Source organism: Lepisosteus oculatus, chromosome 8 (assembly GCF_040954835.1).
Source record: "Lepisosteus oculatus isolate fLepOcu1 chromosome 8, fLepOcu1.hap2, whole genome shotgun sequence".
NCBI classification, from domain to species: Eukaryota; Metazoa; Chordata; class Actinopteri; order Semionotiformes; family Lepisosteidae; genus Lepisosteus; species Lepisosteus oculatus.
In genome coordinates, this window is record NC_090703.1 from 13,191,836 (window position 1) to 13,214,434 (window position 22,599).

Genomic DNA, 22,599 nt, shown 5'->3' on the forward strand with positions numbered 1-22,599 from the left:
TAGGAAACATCCTTCATTTAGCTTCTAACTACCAAATGGGCTAGATAAACTCAATAGCTTTCTCTCATTTTTAACCTTGTGTTCTTCTGTGTTTTTACAATTAGATAACCGCTGTTGTTAGGGAGAAAACCAAGGAGCTTAGGTCACAAATGAGGAAGGCTGAAAAGGACCTGAAGAGGTCAGAACAGGTTCTGTGTAGGAAATTCTAAGCAAGTGTGGAAGGGTATTAATGTAAAGATGGGTAGAGGTGGGAAAACATAGAATGGGAATTGTGCTGTTAGCTCATCCTCTGTGAATAATCTTAATTATATTATGGAAGATTTGAGACTGTTGATTTTATAGAGAAATGTAACAAGATAATTGAAGGGATTCAAATCTATACAGCTGACTGGAACAGAGGTACTGTTGTTAAAGTGTTTCTCCCAGATTAAACCAAACAAGGCACCTGACCCACATGGTTTGCAGGGAAAGGTACTGAAGCTTTGTGCTCATCAATTTAGGAGATTTCTAACTGAATTATTCCAGACACTACTTGATTCTTGTACCAACTATGTGGAAAGTTTAAACTATTATACCTGTACATATAAAACCTAAGGCCAAAGTACTAACTTTCAACCGGTGTCACTCACCCCTGTATTGGCTAAGTGCATGGAGAGGGATATTTGTAAACCTCTTTTCCTCTCAATTTCAGATCATCTGGATACTCTACAATTTATGTATCAAGAATACGGGGGACTGAAGATTTAGTTCTGACTGTAGTGAATTTAGTAGCTCATCATCTGCAGCAGGCAAAGTCATATACTCGTATGTACTTCATTAGTTTTAGTTCAGAATTTGACACGATCCAGAACATGAAACATTGTACATATTCACACACTGTTGGAATGGCTGCTGGATTTGGATGTTAACAGAAGGCTTATAAAATGGATTCAGGATTTTCTAACAAATGACCTACAGCGGATTCTTATGAACAATACATTTTCAAATGAAATTGTTTCAATACTAGTGTTCCCCAGGGCTGTGCTTTGTCACCTTGACTACTTTCCATCTATACAAATAAAATGAAAATACAGGAAACATCTGTTAATCTATTAAAGTATGCAAAAGATAAGGCCCTAGTAGGATTGTTTACTGGGGATGACAGAAAAGGGGTGGAGAATTACCTTGAACAGATAAGTAAACTAGAAATGTGGTGTCAGTCAAGCATGCTTCATATTAATGTTGATAAAACCAAAATAACTCTCTACCTGTGATAACAACACCTTAAATTTCCAACAACGCTTCCAATATAATTAGATGGGAGGTTATTTAGTGTTTCAAATACTTAGGAACAGTAATAAATGAACATTTAAACTTTATAGAGAATACCAATTGTATTTTTAAGAAGGCTAGGCAGCATATACAGTATATTTGACCAGGAAGCTGAAAAGGTTTGGGATGAGCAATTTAGAGAGGGTTTATAGAATGTTAGTAGAAAGCACCCTTACTTTTGATATAACCGTATGGTAGCCTGAGCATTAAGAGTGAGGGGAAATTAGCTGGAATTGTTAATAATACTAATAAAATAATCACAGGAACATCTCAAAGAACTGTAATACTGTATATTGTCATAAGTTCAGCTTATTATTGATGATTCCTCCCACCCTCTTCATTCTCATTTTACACTGCTACTTTCAGGGAGGTGTTTCAGAATGCCTGTAGCCAAGAATAATGCACACAAGAAATCTTTTGTTCCCTATGCAATCAGTATATTAAATGCTGCTGAATGACTGTTTCCTGTCTGGAGCTATCGGATTATGTATAATGGTAGTGTAATATGGGCAGAGTGAGATGTGTGAGGATGTATTGCTGCATGTCTAGGACATGCTTGTTTCTAATGAGTATTTATTTTGTCGTGTTATTTGTTTTTTGTACTTTGTATGTAGATTCCAAAGACATATTTCCACCATTCTGGATGGAAAAAAGTTATATATTATCTTCTTAAATTTCTCCTATTTGTAAGTTACCTGAAGAGGCATACTTTGTCCAGTGTCCTTGGATTTGTCTTTCATGTGGCAATTCTTAGCTGCCAACGGATTGTGATCATATAATACATGAATTATTCCCTAAGGTTATACCAGAAGTCAAAGAGATAATTTTTCCACATTTTATCGTACATCTGCTGAACTGATTAATAGGTGAGATAATGATTTCCTCTGTAGGAATGACAGAGTGAACCCTGAATTATTGATGTGCTGCCAGAACTTGCGCGCTGAAATATACTGAATGATAATTAAAGAGGTTGGGAAGCATTTTTACTAGCTTAAACTCATTATTGGACTGTGTATCTCTGCAGGAACCAGAGATTCTATTTTTTTTTATTGAAACCTGTACTGGTGCTTTAAAAATTTAAAAGTTAGAGCATAATGATGCTACCTCCTGAAACATTTGTGAAGGTGATTGTAAAACAGGGCAGCAGAGTGGTGAGGCAGTAAGGCAGTTAAAGCTGCAGCCTCATGACTCTTGGCTCCTGGGTTTGAGTCTGGCCTGAGGCACCTTCTGTGTGGAAACTGCATATTCCTCCCAAATCCTTGTGAGTCTTGTAAAATTCCAAAGACAGTCGGTGAGGTTAATTGGTGCCTTGAAATCGTTCGTGTTTGTGCCTTGCAATGTTCTGGAATCTGACCCAGGGTGTAGTTCTTCCTTTTTCCTGTGCTTCTCTACCAGGAATAAGTTGCTGCCGAATAATGGATGAACACATCTTAAAACAGGGCTTCCTAGTCCTAGTGATCCCTGTGTCTGCTTATATTCGCTCCAGCTAAACTCACCCTTAACTGAGCTAACTGTGCATGCCTTCATTTTCTGTTGCTGAAAGGCTGCTGTGGAAAAAAAAAATGAATGTCTTGCAGTTCAAGAAAAAAAAAGCAATGTCACAGATCTCATACATTAAACCATTCTGTCCACGAACTGCTCAGTGAATTAATGAGGGGTGCCATAGGATTAAAAACCACAGAACATTATCATTGTAACAGCATTGTTAATACAGTACTGTATATACAAGTATGATTCACTATATTTACCTTATTGAATTGTGTTTGTATTGCGTTTTAGCTTTTTTACATTGGTATTTATCTTCAGAATAGTTGACAGTTGTGTCACACGTCAGCACAGATGAGAACCCCCACAGTCAGAAAAGAGATATAATGAGACACCTTGTGAGAGCCAAGATGGCATCTGGTTTAGAATCACACTCCAGAGTATTTACTGTAGATGATCCAGAATTGCTTGTAGTTCCGTAATGGGGTTCAGGAAGTCTGGCAGCTATTGAATGTGGAGCTTTGATTTGATGCTCTCACAGCAGCTTTACATTATCTTTGCTTTTGAGTCTCTGCACTGAACTGCGCTTTTAAGGGATGACACTAGCACAGACCACAGGAAGGCTTAAACTGCAACAAGCAGGAATTGACTTCATTTTGCTGTGAATCAATGGCAAATGTCTAACCTGAATGGTGCTGGAAAGCAGGCCAAGCTCTGTAAGGGAACTGACACCAAGAGCTTGAGGGCAAGCTTGTCTTGAAGCTTTATGTCTGCTTTCATTACTGGAAACAGCTGCACTTGAGTTACCACTGCAGTCCACAGTGACAGAAGCACCAATATTATGCTAAACACTATTTTAAGAATAAAGTGCAAGAATCTTTTGCGTTCTTATTAGTTCTTATAACGACACAGAGACGTTTATGATGCATTATGAAGCTGCTGGTGTTTTTTATTTCTCTTTAGTTCAGTAGGCTATGTTAGTGGACTTAAACGTGGAAACTCACAGAGTTAAGCTGAATGCGTTCTAAGATTTTTCAAATGCTTCCACTCAGATGTGGTAGCCATTTGGGCCTTTTCTTTGACATCATTTCTGAAATGTTTTTTTCAGTCAGTTTGCCTACAGATTAGATTTATACAGATTTATTATACGGTACGTGTATTGGGTAAAGATGGAAACCTGTACACTATTACACATATTCCTGTTTGATGTGAACTAATGCTGTAGTCGGCTTGTTTACGTCTGGTAACACTGGCAAATATCTGGCAGCATGCCATGACTTAACCATTTTTGACATACAGCTGAACATTGTAGAAGGCATATGTCTCACAATTAATAAAATATAAGTGTATAAAGACACCATCATTGGTCATAACGTTGTTGGGTGTACAGGCAGGAAACTGTAAATAGCCTATAAAGAGTTAACGTACCGATGACAAATAAGCTTATTAGATAAAATAGTCAAAGTAGGGGCTTCTGAAGAATGCTCATTGTTAAGCAGAAAATAAATAAGACAGTTTTGTTGCCCTTTACAAATATTGTTAGTTCTCAGGATGGACGCAGGCCGATTTATAATGAGCTCCAGAGCTCCACACTGAGTGATGTAGCTGTGCTTTTAGCAATCAAACAGCCCTCCGGGGCTTTGCGGAATTGCATCAGACTGATCCCTAAATAGATGGTTATATTTCCAGTCTAACAAAGATTTATTTTCACAGCCTGGGATCTTCTTTGAAGATTGATTAAAGGTGGAGAGCGCCCATTGTACATGAGACATGTCTGAGGAGGATTACGGATATATTCAACTGACCACAAACAATACAATATTACCAGAGGACTACATCTTTACTTCTCAAATGTTACAGTTTGAGCTCTATTTACAGATCTTGTAAATATTTGCTTTGCTTGCTTTTATTTTATCTGATTTTTAGTGCCTTGTGCTCTTTATTTATTAATGCTATGTTAACATTATGTTCACTGGGGATAATAACACCCAAGAATAACGTGTCCTGAAAGGATTATGGGGTTGTTTAGACAACATTTGGCTTGGCTGAGGGCTGACACACTGGCCAGAGGACGTGGAGGCCAGGATCCCCTGTGATAATGTGAGAGGTTTGACTGTGCTTTTATCCATCGGCGTACACTTTTTTTAACTGCCTTTTGGATCAGAGTGCCGGATACGTGGATATGTATCAGGATACGTGGAATCGATCAGCAGAAAATATGCAAGAGCTGATAGAGAAAAGAGACCAGCTCGAGACAAAGGAGAAAAATGATTCTCTCTAATGAGAATGATTTAGTGCCTAAGCAGTAAGGCTTTCGGCCTGGTTCTGTGACGAACACCACACCAGCCGCGTGAGCATTTAATATAGGGTTCTCAATGAGGAAGGCCCATATTGTTTAACAAGAAAATGCATTGCCATGCGGCTGTCAGAATGTCAAGATCCTCTGGTGGTGAACAGCAGTATCACAGTGAAAAGTGATTTCCGTGCGAGGAGTGACCAAGGGGTAACTGCAAAGGTGGAGATGGGGTGGAGGCGGGATGCAAAAGATGATGTGTGAGAGAGAAGGGGATCACAGACGGTATTTATAGTGTTTTAGGAGATGAAATGACATCAGAAGTGATTGCTAATTACTGACAGACAACTTGGTTGTTGTCATCCCTCCTGAACATTCGTTCCAAACCCCATTTAATGCTATATTAAAACTAGACTGGGTCCCATGCAGGGCATAGTCTTGACAGGAAACCCTTAAAAAGAATAAGCATTTAGGTTTATTGATTAGATTTCAAGGCTAAGGTGAAATCATGTAACAGAACCGGTGAATTAGTAAATGGTAATTGTGATGTTTTTTAACTCTTCTGACCTTGATGGTTCCTCCAGTTTCTTCAAACCTTCCAAAGATGTTTTGGTTGTGCTGCCAGTCTGACTTGTCCCCTTGAGTGCTTTCCCCATGAGGAAATTAACAGGGCTCCCTGTCTCATCAACCAATTGCAAGGAGACAGAAATGTGTGCCCCACTCTCCTACTCCCTCTTCACAGGATACGTGTCTAAATTGAGGATGAGCATTCTGTTTTCTCTACACCATCAAACTCAGTGAAAGGTGGTTTCTTAAGTTGCCACAGTTACCAGGCAACAAGCACCATAATTTTCAAAAACAGAATTTTTAGTTTGGGATGTTAACAAAAGAGTTTTGGTGTTCACTGAGTAACAACTTCTTAAGAACTGAGCAAACAGAGCCCTGGCAAGGACCTGTCATACTGCATTGGCAATTTTTAGAAGTTTTTATAAAAACCTCATTTTCAAAAACCCTGCCACAAATCTGTTTCATAGTGAGTCTGGCAGGATTATGCTTAGTGTGACATAAAATAAACTGTAACCCAGCCAGCGAATGAACAGAAAGGAACAGTGCTTCCCTGCATAGTTAGGATACAGTAAGTCTTAAAATAAAGATGCATTTTTTGTACTGCTGTCAGTCAAGCATAAGACTGGTATCTTGTATTTTTTTTAACTGGCAGGAATTTACATAATCTGGGATGCATCCACCCACCTCTATTCAAACTCTTGTTGAGGCTTGTGTCATTTTCTTTCACCCACTACAATTTCTAAATTTTCACACTGTTCAGTGTAAGCACACAGGACAAGATTATGCACGTCATGGTGCTATGAAATGCCTTAAATGGGCATTGTAAGTGGCTTGTGAAAGGCCATAGCAAATCATCCCCTGCAGATATTTAGAAGGAAACTGAGTGGTGTCTGAGAGAAAATATATTTTCTTAACTTGTTCTTTTCCCTATGTCTTCAAGTTCTAGCTGTACTTCTAAAACATGTATGGACAGACATTTGTCAATAAACTTTTGTCAAAACATTTCAATAACTAACACTTTGGCTTGCATTCGACCTATAGACCATCTAAAACTTTCCCAACTTGAGGTTGCTGTGCTTTCTGAACTTTTGATATTGAAATTGAATTCAAAGACATGTAAAATGCTTTTGGCCCTACTAATATTAGTGCGGAATGTTGTAGTAATTACTTAATATCAGTCATATCATTCTCTGTACGGTACATAAACTGTATATAAAATATTTATCAGATGTTTTAAATATAGGGGAACAATGGTGTTGATGGCGACTGTTATTAATATCATGTAGCGGATGGAGTAATTTAAAGCCCTGAATCAACAAGTCATCGGAACAATTTTGGCCATGTCGCATATTATTCCACTGAGTCTCAGACAGAAATATGAACTATGGTTTTAGAAATTATGTCTGAACTTTTAGCTTTCCTCCACAAACCTACAGTACAAGCCATTCTTTTCTTACCTATGACAACATGAAATAAACTACAAAAATAGAAACCTGCTTGTGAAATATGTGAGATGACTGTTATTTACAGAGAGATGCTGATAAGAAAGTGAGCAGGAGGAGATCAGAGCTCATTCCGTAGTTCTTCAGTGGTCGAAGAAAATGTGAGTTACTGGAGTGGCACAGTGATAATATCAGTGTTGTGACTTGGAGGTGAAAGGTTTTTCACCTTATTACCACTCCACAGAGGAAAAAAGCCCTGAAACCAATGCATTACTAAGTTTATGGATGAAGGGAGGGAGAATTAATGAAGAATTGACACAAAACTGATGCCAAGGAGTCTTTTGTTGTGATTCATAATGTATGCATGCAAGCAGGAAGTAAATAAATGCTAACTACATGCAAAAGGATGCCTAGTGATCAAAGTCACATGTTGGCAATTGTGAGATTGCATCTTGAGTCAGCAGAATGCATGGCATATCCAACCTTGATGAAAGGAGAGGTTCTCTCTGCATTGATTATACAAAGTCCAGTTAATACAATTCTGTCAGAGTGCAATGCTGTCAGGCCATTCCAATCAATATAACATACATCTAATGCACAGTGTACAGGCATGATTTGTAAAAAGACAAAAACAAAACACAGGAATCAAGATTGAGTAATCTATACAAATATAGCTGATAAATACATACACTAATATATTTATTTAATTTGTCCTGTCCAGTCATCTGATGTTTTGCCTTTGTAAAAATCTGAGTAGAACCCAGTAATATATATGTCTTGTAATGTATATACCGTGAAATTGACCTCTTCAGTTTTGACCGTTGAAAGTCCGATCAATAAAAGGACACTAACTTCTTTTGAATTATTATTACAGTACGATGTTGAAGGTATTTGAAGAATAACTCTTTAACAGTGACGTTCCTAATGGCCAATTTTCCTCAACACAATTTTGCATACAGTATATTCCCTAACCATCAATGAAATTACTATTAATCACACAAAGCCTTCCTTTTTTAGAATGTGAGAACTACAGTAATGTACAAACTACAAAATTCAGCCCTCAGAAATGTTGATTCAGAAAATATGCAAAAATGCATTTCATTTGAAAAATTAATTTGCCAGTTGTGATAATATGCTTGCTAGGTTGTGCAATGTCCAGTAATTATCCATATATCTATTATTCAAAAGCCATATTAACTGCTTAGTCCAGTACAGAGTCACAGTGAACGAGAGCCTACGGTGGCTGACAATGGGCAGCTAACAGATCAAACCCTGGATGAGATGCCGGTCCATCTAAGGGGCAAACAGTAATAAATGAAAGAGAAATAGGGACTTTTCTCACTGAGAGTGTGATTGGGTTTATTTTATGTTGGTATTGTACTGTAGGCTCCCTGTACTGCAAAAAAAGGTTAGAAAATGGATAGATGGATGATACTGTTCACCTCCAGGCTGTTAATGTAGGAGAGAAACACCAACAACTGTTTTTCATAGGCTGACAAGCTGGAAAGGTGCAAATTTTTAAAGGTTATGGAATCTTTTGCTGGAAATCTCACATACTGAATACAGAGAAATAGCTCAAGGTGTGAACAGCATGGGCAGTTCATCAGCCCACATTTTTATATACATTCTTTGGAGTAACTGCATGCCTTAAAACCCTTTTTAATACCAAATCAAAGAAGAACCAGTTGTTTCTAATCTATTATTAAAATCAATAACATCTAACATCATGCTGGGAGAGCAAATACCAACATAATCCATTTATTTAAATGCCTTCGACCTACAGTATGTTTTTTACTCTAGAAAATCATAGAAAAAATATTTTATTCACATTTAATATAAAGAATATTTTATGAGCTGATTATGCAAAAACACATGGGAATTGAACCTTCCTAGATGCAAAGTACATATGAAAGTTAATTTAATTATGTAAAATTTGTGTTTTATGTACTTTTATGTACAGCCAACAAAATAAAAAGTATGTAGTACAGAAATGTTATCTGAATGTGATGTGTTCACCATTCTTGAGCTCTCTTAATTTACTTACAATAGTAAATTTTAGATCTCGGAAAATCACTTTTTTTCTCCTAACATTTCTCCAGACATTCTTCTATTTAAGTTGTTGCTGTCAACAACCCAAATAGAAGAATCTGAATGAGCACTGAAAGGATACATTTAGTCCAGAGAAGGGTCTAACAGATTTTCGACACACTGAATTTCAAATATGTCTGTACTGGCTGAAAAAAAAAAACAATAAAAATGTGTTATACAGTACTGAACTTCATGTATAAGGCAAACCATAACCCACAACCCAGGGCAAACAGCTAAAGCTAATCTGTTCATGAAAACGAGGAAATATTAAGCCACTGTATACTGAGTGGCCCTGCAAAGTCTGAAGCCATATGGCAATCCAAATTGGCACACACATGAAGTAATCCAGACTGCTTAAGTGAAGCCTCGCAGAGCTCAAGAACTCATCAATTTAATAAAAAAAATAGAAAATTCCTTGTAGTATAAAGGTTATGTCATACATATTTGTCCTTGTTCTTTAGTTATATTGAATTGTATCTGAACAAAATTGTAAGGTAGAAACAACATGCCACTGTCTTTTACATGCCTGCATCTCTACATGTAGCTTCAGCTCTGATCGCTTGTTTCAGCAGAAAACTTCCTAGCCCTCTCTGTGTCCCAGTGCCCCACTGCCCGACTGATCTACTTCTGCTCCTTTGCTGGTGCAGAGACTCAGAGCACTGCATTTCCCCTCTGCTGTAGTGTTGGGATTTACTGCCTTTGTCTGGCAACTGCAGCGCCTGAGTTGTTTTCAGGATGGCCTCCTTTCCTTACACAGCGTTTCAGAGAGTCAGAGAGAGAGGTTAACATAGACTTATAGGTGCACTGCAACTGAAGCACAGGTTAGGATTGGCATTTTAATTACTGACATGGGAGGAAAGTAAGAGGGTATTAAATTTCATAAAAAGTATTACCATTGGCATTTTAATGTACTTGCAGTGCAGGATTGAATAATGTGATTTATCTCGATAGTTCCATTTTCAGATACATGCACGTTTGGTTTTGGAAATTGACAATTGAGGCTTAAAACACATAAATGTGTCAGACTTCCCCTGCCTATTAGACAATTTCTTATTAAGGTATGATGTTATCGGCGGAAGTAAACTTAAAGCTGAGTTCTACTTGCTTTGATCTTTCAGACCCAATAGTGACTTGAAAATTCAGTCAAACAACTCAGTGTTTCTGAAAAAGCGAAAGCTGAAGGAAATAATCATAATGTCTCTTCATAAATGAAATTATCAATGCTAAAACTTCAACTTAAGTAGAATATACTAATTGAGAAGACGTTATCTTCAGTTTCCTGAAGAAGCCTATTACTGAAGCAACTATATATACTATAGATTCCTTTGTTTCTAGCAAGCCTGTATTTAACAGTTTCCCCTCAATAACAGTCCAGATGTATAAGGGAGCTAGGTTCAGGCTTTGATGGGGCACACAGCAGGCCTTCTCCAAGTGGTGCTGTGAGAGGCTTGCTGATTTATGCTGCTTTGAAATTGCCTTGGGACAGGTACTGCTTTGCGAAGCCAGCAGGACAGGCTGTGGCCAAAATCATTATTGGAAAAGGGACTGGTTGCCATGACACTGCAGGGAGAAGGGAGGAAATCCTCAGAAAAATGGCTCTGTGCCCCTGCGTGGTTCAATAGAACCACCTTGCGCAGGCACAGTGGTCTGCAGACTTTACAGCCTTCTTTTATTGGCTCGTTATCTTTTGCATCTTCAACCATTCGTCATTTTTAAGGTAGAAACCTTCCCTGACACCAGTCGCTTGTGTTTAGAGTCCTGTAATGAGCAAGGTGCTGCTGTAATTTCTGCAGTGCTGGAGAACATCAGCCTGTGGTAGACACACCATCCTGTCTATTTGAACTGTGTTTGACACCCTGATCCTGACTCAGGTAAACAAATAATAACGCAACATCTTAACTGTAAAATACATGGAAGCACATCAGACTTACATACAGTATATATGATAGCATACATGTATTACATATGCTAACTGTGTACTGCCATTTTGCTCGTGCCTGAAAAAAAACTTTTTGGAAACTGCAGTATTGATTTAAGTCTCTCTGAGGCAACACAAAATCCTGTGGTGTGACTACACTAACCCCCACATCACCGCACCTCTTAATAGCCTTTCTTAATTGCATCACCCAGCCCAGTTTTCTCTCACTCTTATTTGGGGATTTGGTTATACAGACAAAAAGATTATCCAAAAATCAAATCTGTGATTGTTATAACCCCAGCAGAGACAGCCAAGGCTCTTACTGTCTATTGAGACTGAGAACGCAAAAGCACTGCTTTAAAGAAGAAAAGAATTGGGGAAAATGTCAATCTGGGTGTTGAAATTGAAAATGTAACATAGTTCAGATTAAATACATTTGAAAATCTTACTTTTAGCTTAGTCAAGCTTACTAACACAATTGAGATAGATTTGATGTTTCAGAATGTATTGCATGTATTGCATAATTAGATAGCACTATTGAAACTAATGTTCCTAAATGTTATATATTAAATACTTTCTATATTCGTTCTTAATATTTATTTTCCTTAGCAGGAAAGTCCGACCATTGAACGCAAGCAATTGTGAAAAGAATATCTCATATTTTAAGAATATCTCTGTAAAGAACCTTATGTAATACTGACAGCAATTCCAGTTTAGCTATTTGACTCATATCAGTAGAAATTAAGCAAATGCGTCAGGCAGAGCCGGAGGGCCTGTTTTAGCGGTGCGTTAGGAAGCAGATTGAAGATGTAGGTGGGATTTAGTGCGTTAATCAACACAAATGCCTGGCAGCTTGGCACCTGTCAGCAGCCCAGACCAAATGAAAAGTTCTGTTCTGCCAGAACCTGCAAATGAGTTGTGAAGTGACAACAGAAAAAAAATGGCACACAGATAGGACACAGTGCTGATGGATCAAGAGACAGAGCAGCTTGTCAGCAGCTATATCAGCCATCAACTCCCATCAGATCATACACTCCATGCTTATGAGCTTCTAATTAGAATTAAGTCATGAACTGGACTAAAGCAAGTGCAAAGTCTTCAGTTATATGAAAACAAACTGATCTGAAAATTGATTTCCTTGTGCACTACTGAAACACTGCTCTCAGCTATTGTCTGCCAGATGATTCATTAAGCAGACTGACATGAAGGCAGTGTGGTTAGAATTAGATTTATTGCTATTGGTACAAGTCTAACACCCATGCGCTGTTGGTTTTGTATGGTATTTTACAGAGAGTTATTTCCCTTTCACTACACTGTTCTGGGTAAGATTACAATCCAAGCTATTATGTCCAGATTTTTTTAAATGTTGTGTTATGATGCTCTTCCTACAATTTAGACATGTTTATTGTTTCTGGACTAATATTAGTGTGTTTGCATTATTGTTTAACCTTCAGAGCTAGCTCTGTCTCTGGAACATCATAGTGTTTGTGTACTGATACAGTGATGTGGTATGTTTTTTATAATTATTTCATATATTTTATATTTTTATAGTTTTATAGTTTTCACTGCTCCTTCAATTTTGAGATACTCTCATGGTAAAAACTGAGATTTCTGGGGTAGACCCCAGAAATAGGGTAGGCCCCCCTCCACTTAAAACATATGAAGGACTTATATTTTCGTTACAATGAAAAGAAAGCATGTCTTCCTTTTTAGCAGGGTTAGCAGCTTGCCTAAGGAGATCACTAAGTGTGTTGGCATTAAACATGACTGAGCTTTGAAAAACCACAACCCATGACTTGGTTGTCCTTTGAAACTGTCCTTTCAAGTACAATAATTGTGCTAAAATGTGTATTTTAAAAGTTACAATATTGGAATATCATATTTTGTCAGACACACATACCCTCTCTTCCTTCACAACTATACTGAGGACAAATATTCTAAGTTTCCTAAATATGTTTCTGTCTTTGTTGTTGTTACTAATGGGACAACTGTTAAATAAACTCCCCGCCATAGTCATCAGGACTTTTCTTCTTATAAACCATCTTCAACACAAATACAAGTAGTCAGCTTCTTGGAAAATGTGTTAAAATTAAGATAATTTGTACTTACCATGCAAAATTACATGTCCATTTAATCCTATACAAACACTTTCCTCGCAGAGGTAATTATGAAGAAACCATACTTCTCACTTACAGATCATTTTGTTTTTCAGTATCATAGAATATGCAATATGTAAAGTAACTTATTTGGCAAGTACTGTTACCTAAACCCACTTTTTTTTGTACCCAGTTAAACTGACAAGCATTTTACAGAAGCAATCTACTGTACGTAAACTGCCCACAAAACATTGCAACAGCAGGGGTCCACCTGGGGAAAGCTTTCAGACAGTGTCTGAATTGAAAAGAAACTCACCCATCTGCATTCTGCCTACTGCATTGTTCAAAGTGTAACTGGTCTCCCTGCACACTTCAGGATCTTTTTGTAACCATATTCTTTGATGGACAATATTTTCCATATGCCCCCAAGAGCCTTCAAGAAAATGGGACTTGCTGTCATTCCAACACAGGCCAGTGGGATTGCTGCTCACCAATCAGACAGATGGAGCTGATGCTCACATTTTCATACATCAAACCCTCTTGACAATTAAGTACATATTTTCAGAAACCTAAGATGAGCACCAGGAGGAGTTTTAGAAAACACAGGGACCAGGAGACAGAAAGAGTTCACAAATAATGTTTTAGCCAAACCAAAGACACTACAGATCTTCATCTCATCACACAATAATTAGACATTATTAGATTAATTAGTAAATCTTAAGGAGATTTAAGAGAAGCATTGATTCAGCTCCAGATGTATCTGATTTGTGAAGTTATGGCAGGTACCTTTGCTCTTATCAAGGAGAACAGCACTAATTCTCTGGCATTGGCAGTATTCAACATACTACAGTATCACTAGGCAAGGGTATTAATTTATCCATGCTGAGTAAATAAGGCATCATTTAATACTGTTAGGTGTTACTGTTGTACCAGTGGAGACTGATGTCTTAGAAATTTAAAAATTCTGATTTGCCTTGACACTGTCATTATATATAACAACCGTAATGGGAAGATGGGAAGACTTCACACAAATGTAGTCCAGTACATTCTCTGTCTTAAATACTGTGCATCTTTGAAAAGAATTTAAAAAAAAAACGAGGTAGAACCCTGTTCTAAAGACATTTTGGCAATAAAAATGAACAATGATTTGTCAGTTTTTGTACATTTCTGCTTGTACATCTTTGTAGAATCAAATTTCTATGTGAAACGTCAGGTCAAGGGCTGACTGACATCAGTGCTGAGGAGAGGATCATTCTGTTATTCTACAATTCATTGTCCTCCACTAAATTTTGCCGATTCTAGGTCAGGGTTTTTTCTCACTGCTTTTTCTTCATAGTGGGCTACATTTCCCTCGAAGCTATGTACAATTTTTCTTCTACAGTGTTGTAGCATGGAAGCTTTTTTTCCCAAAACAATGCTCTGGAGCTTTTTAATAGCATTAAGGACAATGGGTAGAGAGTGGGGGAAGATGGGATACTGAGTGAAGATCAACAGAATCAATGCTCTCACACTGCCACAGGTGCTGCTGTCAGACGAGAACGGAAGTGGGCTAAAAAATCATTTTGTTTTCTAATTGGAGAAATCATCAATAGATGATGGAGGAGGAGAGTGTTAGTCACAGAATTTCAAGCAACACAATCTACAGAAGGTGTGGGGGACTGTTGGTGAAACAGGTGGGCACATTTCTTTAGAAACCTACAGTTTCTGCCCGGAGGCTAATATATTATCAAAAACCCCACTAAGGAGTAAGACTGTGTGGAAATAAAAGATTGAAGATAAAGCCGGGGACCCACAATAAACCATAGCCCCAGTGCTAGCTTACACTGAGGGAGGCTACTGAAGATACTGAATGCTCTTTTCTGCAATTTGCCAAGCTTTCTCACTGTGGATTAAAGAAATGTGAGGCCACACAGTGAACACTGCTGACTTATCTTGAAACATTTTCACAAGTCTCCCGCAAGGCATTTCAAGAAGCTAGATTCACAGATGAAATTTAAAAACAACTTTTTAAGACTATTTCTAAACTGAAAAGCCCTGTAAATAAGACCAGTTAGTGGGCTACCAAAACATGCAGTAGGTTTACTTCAGTTCAGTAATATTCAAAAGAAGTGCTTTTTCACTGCTTAATAATGAAGACACAATCAAATTAATTAAAATAAAAATCAGTTAAATCAAACTCTTCAATTTGATTAATTATAAAATAATTGTTTTTCAGTCTTTATTATTTATAATGGAAAGTGTAAGCAAGCGTAGCCACATTTAATGTACAAATGGAACTGTCATCTGTGAGCTCTGTGGAAATCTGTATTTGAAAAGCGATGTGTACTGCCCCCCAGAGGTAAAAAATCATAGGATTAAGGATAGAAAAGGGCTTTAGATACTGAAGTTGAATGAATAGAGTTTCTGGTTGTCTATATATGGATAGAAGATACTATAGTTGTCCAGACATATTGGCTCTCCTCAGAAAGAAGAGGGGTACTACAGTCACAAAATTATTAGTCGCCAGAAATACAGCTTTTGAGCTTTTGAACTCATGTTCCAATATTTGACAATCAATAATAGTGTTACGGGAAATTATTCAAGTTCATTTTAAAATTAAATTGAGGGGTCCTTGAAGCGTTTAAAAAAACTATTTATTATAAGTCATTCTGTTACTGTTTATAATTCATTATGAAGACACATCAGCCACAGGAAAAAACATAATACTCAAGTTTTGTTTCTATCTATTCTTTTAATAGCCACAACAGGAATCTTTCGTGAAGATATTAAAAAAGGTCGCTAAACATACTAGTTAAATTTACACTGATTTGGAGGCATTTACTTGTAAAATGCTTTTAAGTATTTATGTATTATGTATTTTGTACCATAAATCAAGGTTCTTATCATGGTGAAGTGCAGAATCAGTAAAAAGTCCAGCGAGATGTTTAGACTTTATGGTGAAAAGTACAGTATGAGAATAATATCTTATATATTTCTTTGGCAAGACATCATTTAGCATAAAAAGTGCTAATTTTTATAAATATAAATGATTTAATAAATCTGAATTTATTAAAATGAGATTTGATAAATTAAAGAATGTCATTTCTTAGCATATGTCAGATCTGGGATTGTAAAACCACATTCTAGAGATCCCTGTGGGTACTCAGATTTTGAGATCACAGCTTTGTTTGCCACCTTTCAACAAAGACATTGCTCCTCCGGAATCAGAGGGTAAACTCTGACCTTAAACTGCACAGATTATAAAAGCACTATTATAAAACAGTTAATAGATATTTTTAGTACACGGAAATCAAAATAAAAATAACAACTGTAGTAAATTATCATTGTATTTACACATTTATTTTCATCCTTGCTGCACAGCAGAACAGAAGTAAGAGAAATGAGAGACATCTGTGCTATTGAATTAAGTGGGAAATCCAGGCTGACCTACTCTCAAAACGCTGCCATGGGAACTTTAATGGCTTAGTAGCCAGCACCTCTATTGAACATCTCATCCAGAGTACAAGGACTACAAAGGAGTGTCCTGGTCACCATACTAGGGTGTTTGTTTGGACATTCTGCAGCTCATGTGAATAATGTATCATTAAACTGGTTATTCCGTGGCAAAGTATTCCTGTTTGTTTATGCAACTTTATTGTTCACCCAAAAGGGTGGAAATTTGTTTTCAGCATCACCATAAAAAAACTATAAAAAATGAGTAACACTCGAAATGAATACACATTAAAAACAAACAATAGTCCAAGCTATCCAACAGTACATATACTTACATCTCACTCTGCCCATATTACACTACCATTATACATAATCAATAGCTCCAGACAGGAAACAGTCATTCAGCAGCATTTAATATACTGATAGCATAGGGAACAAAAGATTTCTTGTGTGCATTATTCTTGGCTACAGGTATTCTGAAACACCTCCCTGAAGCGGTTGAAAGTTGAAAATGGGAAGCAGTTGAAAATGGCAATGGAGAGGTTGGGAGGAATCATCGACGATAAACTGAGGTTTCTTTTGAGTTGCAATATTAAGCTCTTTAAGCTGTTTCTAGGGTCAACCAATTAATTTACTAGCAATATTAACAATTCTGGATGATTTCCCTTTACCCAGGCCATAAGTAAGGATGCTTTCTAATATCATTCTCTAAAATCCCTCTCTGAAACATGTGGGCTCAAACCCAAACCCTTTCAGCTTACTGATCAAAAATATACTGTTTTTAGTTTTCACAGTTGTTCATAGAAGCATTGTGAAAATGAAGTTCTGGCAGGGCTTTGTAGAAGTACATTGTTGTACATGTTGGAAGGCCCAGCATTTTAACACAGATCTAGGGCCCTCAGACAATATCTTATAATGCAATAAACGTATATGAATTTCAACATTTTATTACTGTTGCATAGCAATAATTATCCAGTCATTTGATTTATTACCAATTAATTGTGCCATTCTTCAGGTGAACATAATTTAAATCCATTGAATTAAGTAATGAAATGATGAAATTATATAATGAAAACACTTTCTTGATGATTGCTTTTTTCTTTTTTTTTACCTTATTACGCATTCTTTGCATTGGATCAATAAACACGTGCAGGGCAATCTGTGTCCAGTGTGTGGCGCAAGAGAGCCCTTGGAATAGCGGTAAACTGTGTGTGTGAATGTCTCTGGTGCCGCATGTGCGCAGTTGAAGGGACGTGAGGTGCAGAGGGGAAGCTGTAGCTTCAGGATAAACGGAAGCGGGCAGAGTGCGATTGTGATGAACATGGCGACTTCGCTAACGTGCAGGAGAAGTACTGATAGAGCCTGTTCTAAAGGCTTCATCGCGGCCGCGTTGCTGCTCATTATTTCTCTGGCACCGCAAGCGGCCTTGTGCAAGAAGAGCCATCTCCGAGTTGTCACTGACGGGAACTGGCAGGAAATTCTGGAAGGAGAGTGGATGATAGAATTGTAAGTCGGCGGACTCCTTACAAATACTACGCCGGGTGTTTATGATCTTGCCGCTCCATTCATTGGAATGCAAACCTTGTAGATTACAGGAAGAATTATGATTGTTGTTGGATGTTACGGAAATGTAACTCGTTCCTGCTTGCACACACTGTAGGCCGAGTGAATGGACGTTACTCAGTTGTCATGTGTCCAAAACAAGGACGCAAGATCAAATATACTGTATTTGTTTCTGTGTGCAGCTACAGATATTCCACAACAAAACGCAGAAAACATGAAATTAAACGTGCTGGTGGTGAATGTTAAAAATGCTTGTGAAGAATGGCTTGGAGGTTTTCCTATTTTTTTTTAGTTTCCTTTGGTCCCTAATAAATCAAGTGCGTATCGGAGACCTACTGTACAGTATGTGATTAGAACGTGCTGTACCTTTTTTTAATCCTGTACATGGTACATTTATGAAGAAAATATTTTGCCAACGGTTTAATATTATTAACTTATAATTGAGCTTTTAACGGTGTTATAAAAATAGCATGTTATCATTGATGCAACCACTTCCTCTTTAAGGGTCTGGTAATTTGTGAACTACATTTTAAGCATACCGAAGGTGACATTGCACGCATGAAATTAGCACACACGGCTATTTAAATTATAAATAAATACATTTTAAAACAATTTTAAGATTTTGATCTAATTTAAGATGCGTGTTTTTTTTAGTTTATTTTGTCTGGGTAGAAGTACGTGCTATGATGGGTTATTGTGTGCTATTTACAGAAATGTACAGTATAAACGACTTTTCTTGAAGTGTCGGATTAAAATCAGCAGTGTATCTCCATCCGGTCTAAAACGATTGAAATTTTGCCTTCTGTTTAAATATTGCTTAGTACTTTTTTATTACTTGGGGATTAAAAAGTCTCACTGTGCTTAAGAAAAAAAAGACTTGTTGGCGAGGGAAAATTTCTTTTTTTGTGTGTGTGCGAGCGAATCCCATGCCCTGGCTTGGTCTTGTGTCCCTGCAGCTTTGCCCCGTGGTGCCCAGCCTGCCAGCAGCTCCAGCCCGTGTGGAATGAGTTTGCGGAATGGGCGGAGGACATGGGGGTCAATATTGCCAAGGTGGACGTCACAGAAGAGCCAGGTGTGTCTGACTGCCCCCCAGTTCTGTCATCTCGCCGACAGCGCTGCTGGGACGCGCTGCGGGGCTCTGTGCCTCCGCTGGAAGACCTGCCGCCCCACCTCCCCCTCCGTTGTCCTGATCGCATGCGTGTATTGAGTGTGGTTTTCACCGTATGAATCCAATGTGCCGGCATGTAGCACAGTTTGTAAATGAATCAGACTTGCCATTGCAGGGCTCGTGGATATTTATAGACAACAGAAAGACACTTCCTCGAGTCGTGAATTGTGACAAAGCTTGCTTAAGATGTAGAGGCTGGTGGTAGAGATGCTATCTCAGTTTGCCGCTCCTGTTTAAACCCAAGCTCCATCCAGTTTCTTAGGAGAATCCTTCACACACCCACAGAACTGTAGCAGCGAGGCAGTGTAGGTATCAGTGACTATGTTGTTCTGGTCAGATTATTGCCTTGAATGACTTATTGTGCCATGAGAACTTACATTCTGTCACCTACCCTGTGTTTTTTGCAGGTCTGAGTGGTCGCTTCATTATCACGGCTCTTCCAACAATCTACCAGTGAGTTCTCCTGTCTGTTCTTTAGTCTGTTCAGTCAACTCTGTGATTATTATTATTTTTTTAATGCAGAACAGCCTCAGAGTTTAGTTCTATACATAGAATACCTTATCTGCAGCCTGGTTGTCAGTTGTGTTAGTATCATAATAAATATTGCTTTCAATAATAGTCCTGCTAATTAAAATAGAAAAGGCTTCATGGAGGGTCACTCTTGTCTTATTGCATGTTAATGATTGGGGTACTCTGACTGTAAAATGAACATGTCCTCACTCAATATTAGTCTGTCCTGGTTGCTTGTTGCTGCAGAAGCAATATATTTAGTGTTGTAATGCCAAGTGAGCAGTGAGAGAACAGCGATAGTTCCCCTTGCAGAGGAAAGAAAATTTGATGCATTGCTCATGTGATGGAGATATTTTCTCACGTGGAAGCACTTTGTAAAATGTAGCAGGGAAGCATTCGGTAAGGCAGAGAAATGTCTCCCCTGGCTCTGTGATTTGAGCACGTTGGTCCCAAAATGCGAGACGGCATTTCTCTTTGAGCTCCGTCTTCTATCAGTAATGCTGAAGAAGATGTTTCTTATTTGCACAGCCAGGTAGCAAAAAGAAGTGGAACCGTATTTCTAATGTGTGTTCTCTCAGCGGCTTAAATTAAATGTCCTGCAGAAATTAAATAAAGGACAAAACAACAGCCACTAATTAAAATGCTGCCTTGATAGCCGGTATTAAAGAATTATTTTGTGAATGAGTGATGAAGAAACGAGGTGATTCATGTCTAAATGTTAAATACCAATACATATACAGATTGCATTGTACCTGTGCTTTAATGTTCCCAGCCTATGATTTAACGTATTCTTCAGGAAACACCTTCAGTTATGACCTTATTATGCTGTTGTTATTCTGTCTTTTTTGTATTCCAAAAGAATTCAGAAGAGTATTTTTATTCTACTGGTAGAGTATAGTAAAAGCTATATGCTCTTCAATAAAATCAGAAAGTAGCAGTGAGATAATGATGGTTCCTGCACTTGAGATATTTGACAAGAAAACTACCATGCTGCTGTGATTAATTCAGGGCATGCAGCATCGAGGAAAATTTTGTTTGTAGATGGTTATCTTTCATCCCTATGAGCTTCCTGCAGAATAGTTTTTAAAATGGTTATCCTGCACTGTCCAAGCTGCGTGGTAGCTCTGATCATTCATGGTGCCCTACCCTTTTTGTGCTGGAATGGAACATACTATACCACAGACCACTATTTAAGGAAAATGAAAGTGGTATAACTTCCTTTGGTGTCCTAACATGACTGGGCTTTCGCTTTACGTTAAAGCAATTGAGATGACATTTAAAGGAAGCTCATTGTTATTGGTTAGCCCTGTATTGTCAACACACTTATCAGAGGGACAGCTTGACACTCGTGTTCAGATGCGTATCGTCTGAGGCTGCCTCAGCTTGAGTAGCTCATCAGCCCAGTCATCACCGTGATGACTTGAGAGTAAGGGCAACTGGCATACTGACCCAATTCTAGCAAAAATGCACATAAAGAAGTTCTAAATACATCTTACACTTAATCCTCTATTATAATTATGAATTACTACATGTAACTACGTGGTACCTTTTTACGTTTGCTCTGTAGTATAGATAAATAGGAATGTATTTTGCTGCAGAAGAATGCTGTTAGAATAAATGCAGTATGAACTCTGCCAGGACTTTGTCTGACATAGTTCTCGGTTTTCTAAAGCCTTCATGCATGAGAGTTCTGAGAGGCTACAATCCAGAACTGTACATGTAGATACGTTAGTTAAAAATGGCAGTGTGTTGTTAATAGTGTCTTTATAACCTTTCCCCTCCTTTTGAGACACTCGGTCTTCATTTTATCCTTGCACAGTTTCAACCGGCACCCCCTGGATAGAAGAGCTGCAGTGAAGGCACCACTCAGTACACTTGCCTCCTGGGTCATTTGGCCTGAACAAGAGCCGCAGCGGGTGTGAAGGATAGTTTTCACGTAGTCAGACCCCAGACCTAATGAATAAATGAAACGTATTGAGAAAATGAACCATTAGGAGCAGAATGTTAGGAAATACTGCATAGTTGAAAGGATAAGATTTAAGTCAAGGGCTGCTATGTTACATTGTGCATTGCACTCGTAAGACTACGTGTAGAATAGTTCGTATGGTTTTGGAGGAGATCCTTCTCATGTAGCTGGTAAAACCTGAATGAGCTAGGTGGACTGAGTGGCCTTCTTGTGTTTGCAAAAGTAAGAACAGATATACTAATGTTCCATGCTTCAGCTGTAAAGATGGAGTATTTCGGAGGTACCAAGGTGCCAGGACGAAAGACGACTTCTTGAGCTTCGTTGACGAGAAGAAATGGCAGGACATTGAGCCTGTTTCTTCCTGGTTTGGACCTTCTTCCTTCCTGTGAGTATGCCTCGTGGAGCTGCTTTCTGTCTGTCAGATTCGCCCACGTGTTGTGGGTTCCAGTCCTGGGTGCGGCACTGCTATTGTAGCTTTGAGCCGGGTACTTTCCTCAGATTTCTTCAGTCAGCTGCCCAGCCTTCTTGATTCTGGAATCGTTTTGGACAAAACCAGCAACCAACTTCCTAATAATGTTGAAAGCCTCCAGTTCCACATGTTGATGCAAAAAACTGCGCCATAAACTCGGAATAACCAGGATTGTTAATATTCGTCAGTCGCACTTAGGGTAATGCTCCGAAAATGAGTTGGGAGTTATAGTTTTTAAAGCGTTATTCATGTCATCCTTCTTTTACATTTTTTCTTTAGTGTTGTATATTA

At 38.1% G+C, this 22,599-nt stretch overlaps 1 protein-coding gene across 2 annotated transcripts in view; it reads left to right on the top strand.

The window, feature by feature from the left end:
• Positions 1-22,599, top strand: part of tmx1 (thioredoxin-related transmembrane protein 1) — a 49,235-nt gene that overhangs the window by 21,100 nt on the left and 5,536 nt on the right. The window contains exons 1-4 of one of the 2 annotated variants that reach the window (XM_006632484.3): positions 17,826-18,138; positions 19,152-19,267; positions 19,771-19,816; positions 22,096-22,224. In XM_006632484.3, the coding sequence (XP_006632547.2) occupies positions 17,948-18,138; positions 19,152-19,267; positions 19,771-19,816; positions 22,096-22,224 (482 nt within the window). In that variant the 5' untranslated portion in view covers positions 17,826-17,947. Of the gene's footprint in view, positions 1-17,825; positions 18,139-19,151; positions 19,268-19,770; positions 19,817-22,095; positions 22,225-22,599 lie in introns of those variants that run through there. The other variant, XM_015350760.2, reaches the window with a different exon arrangement.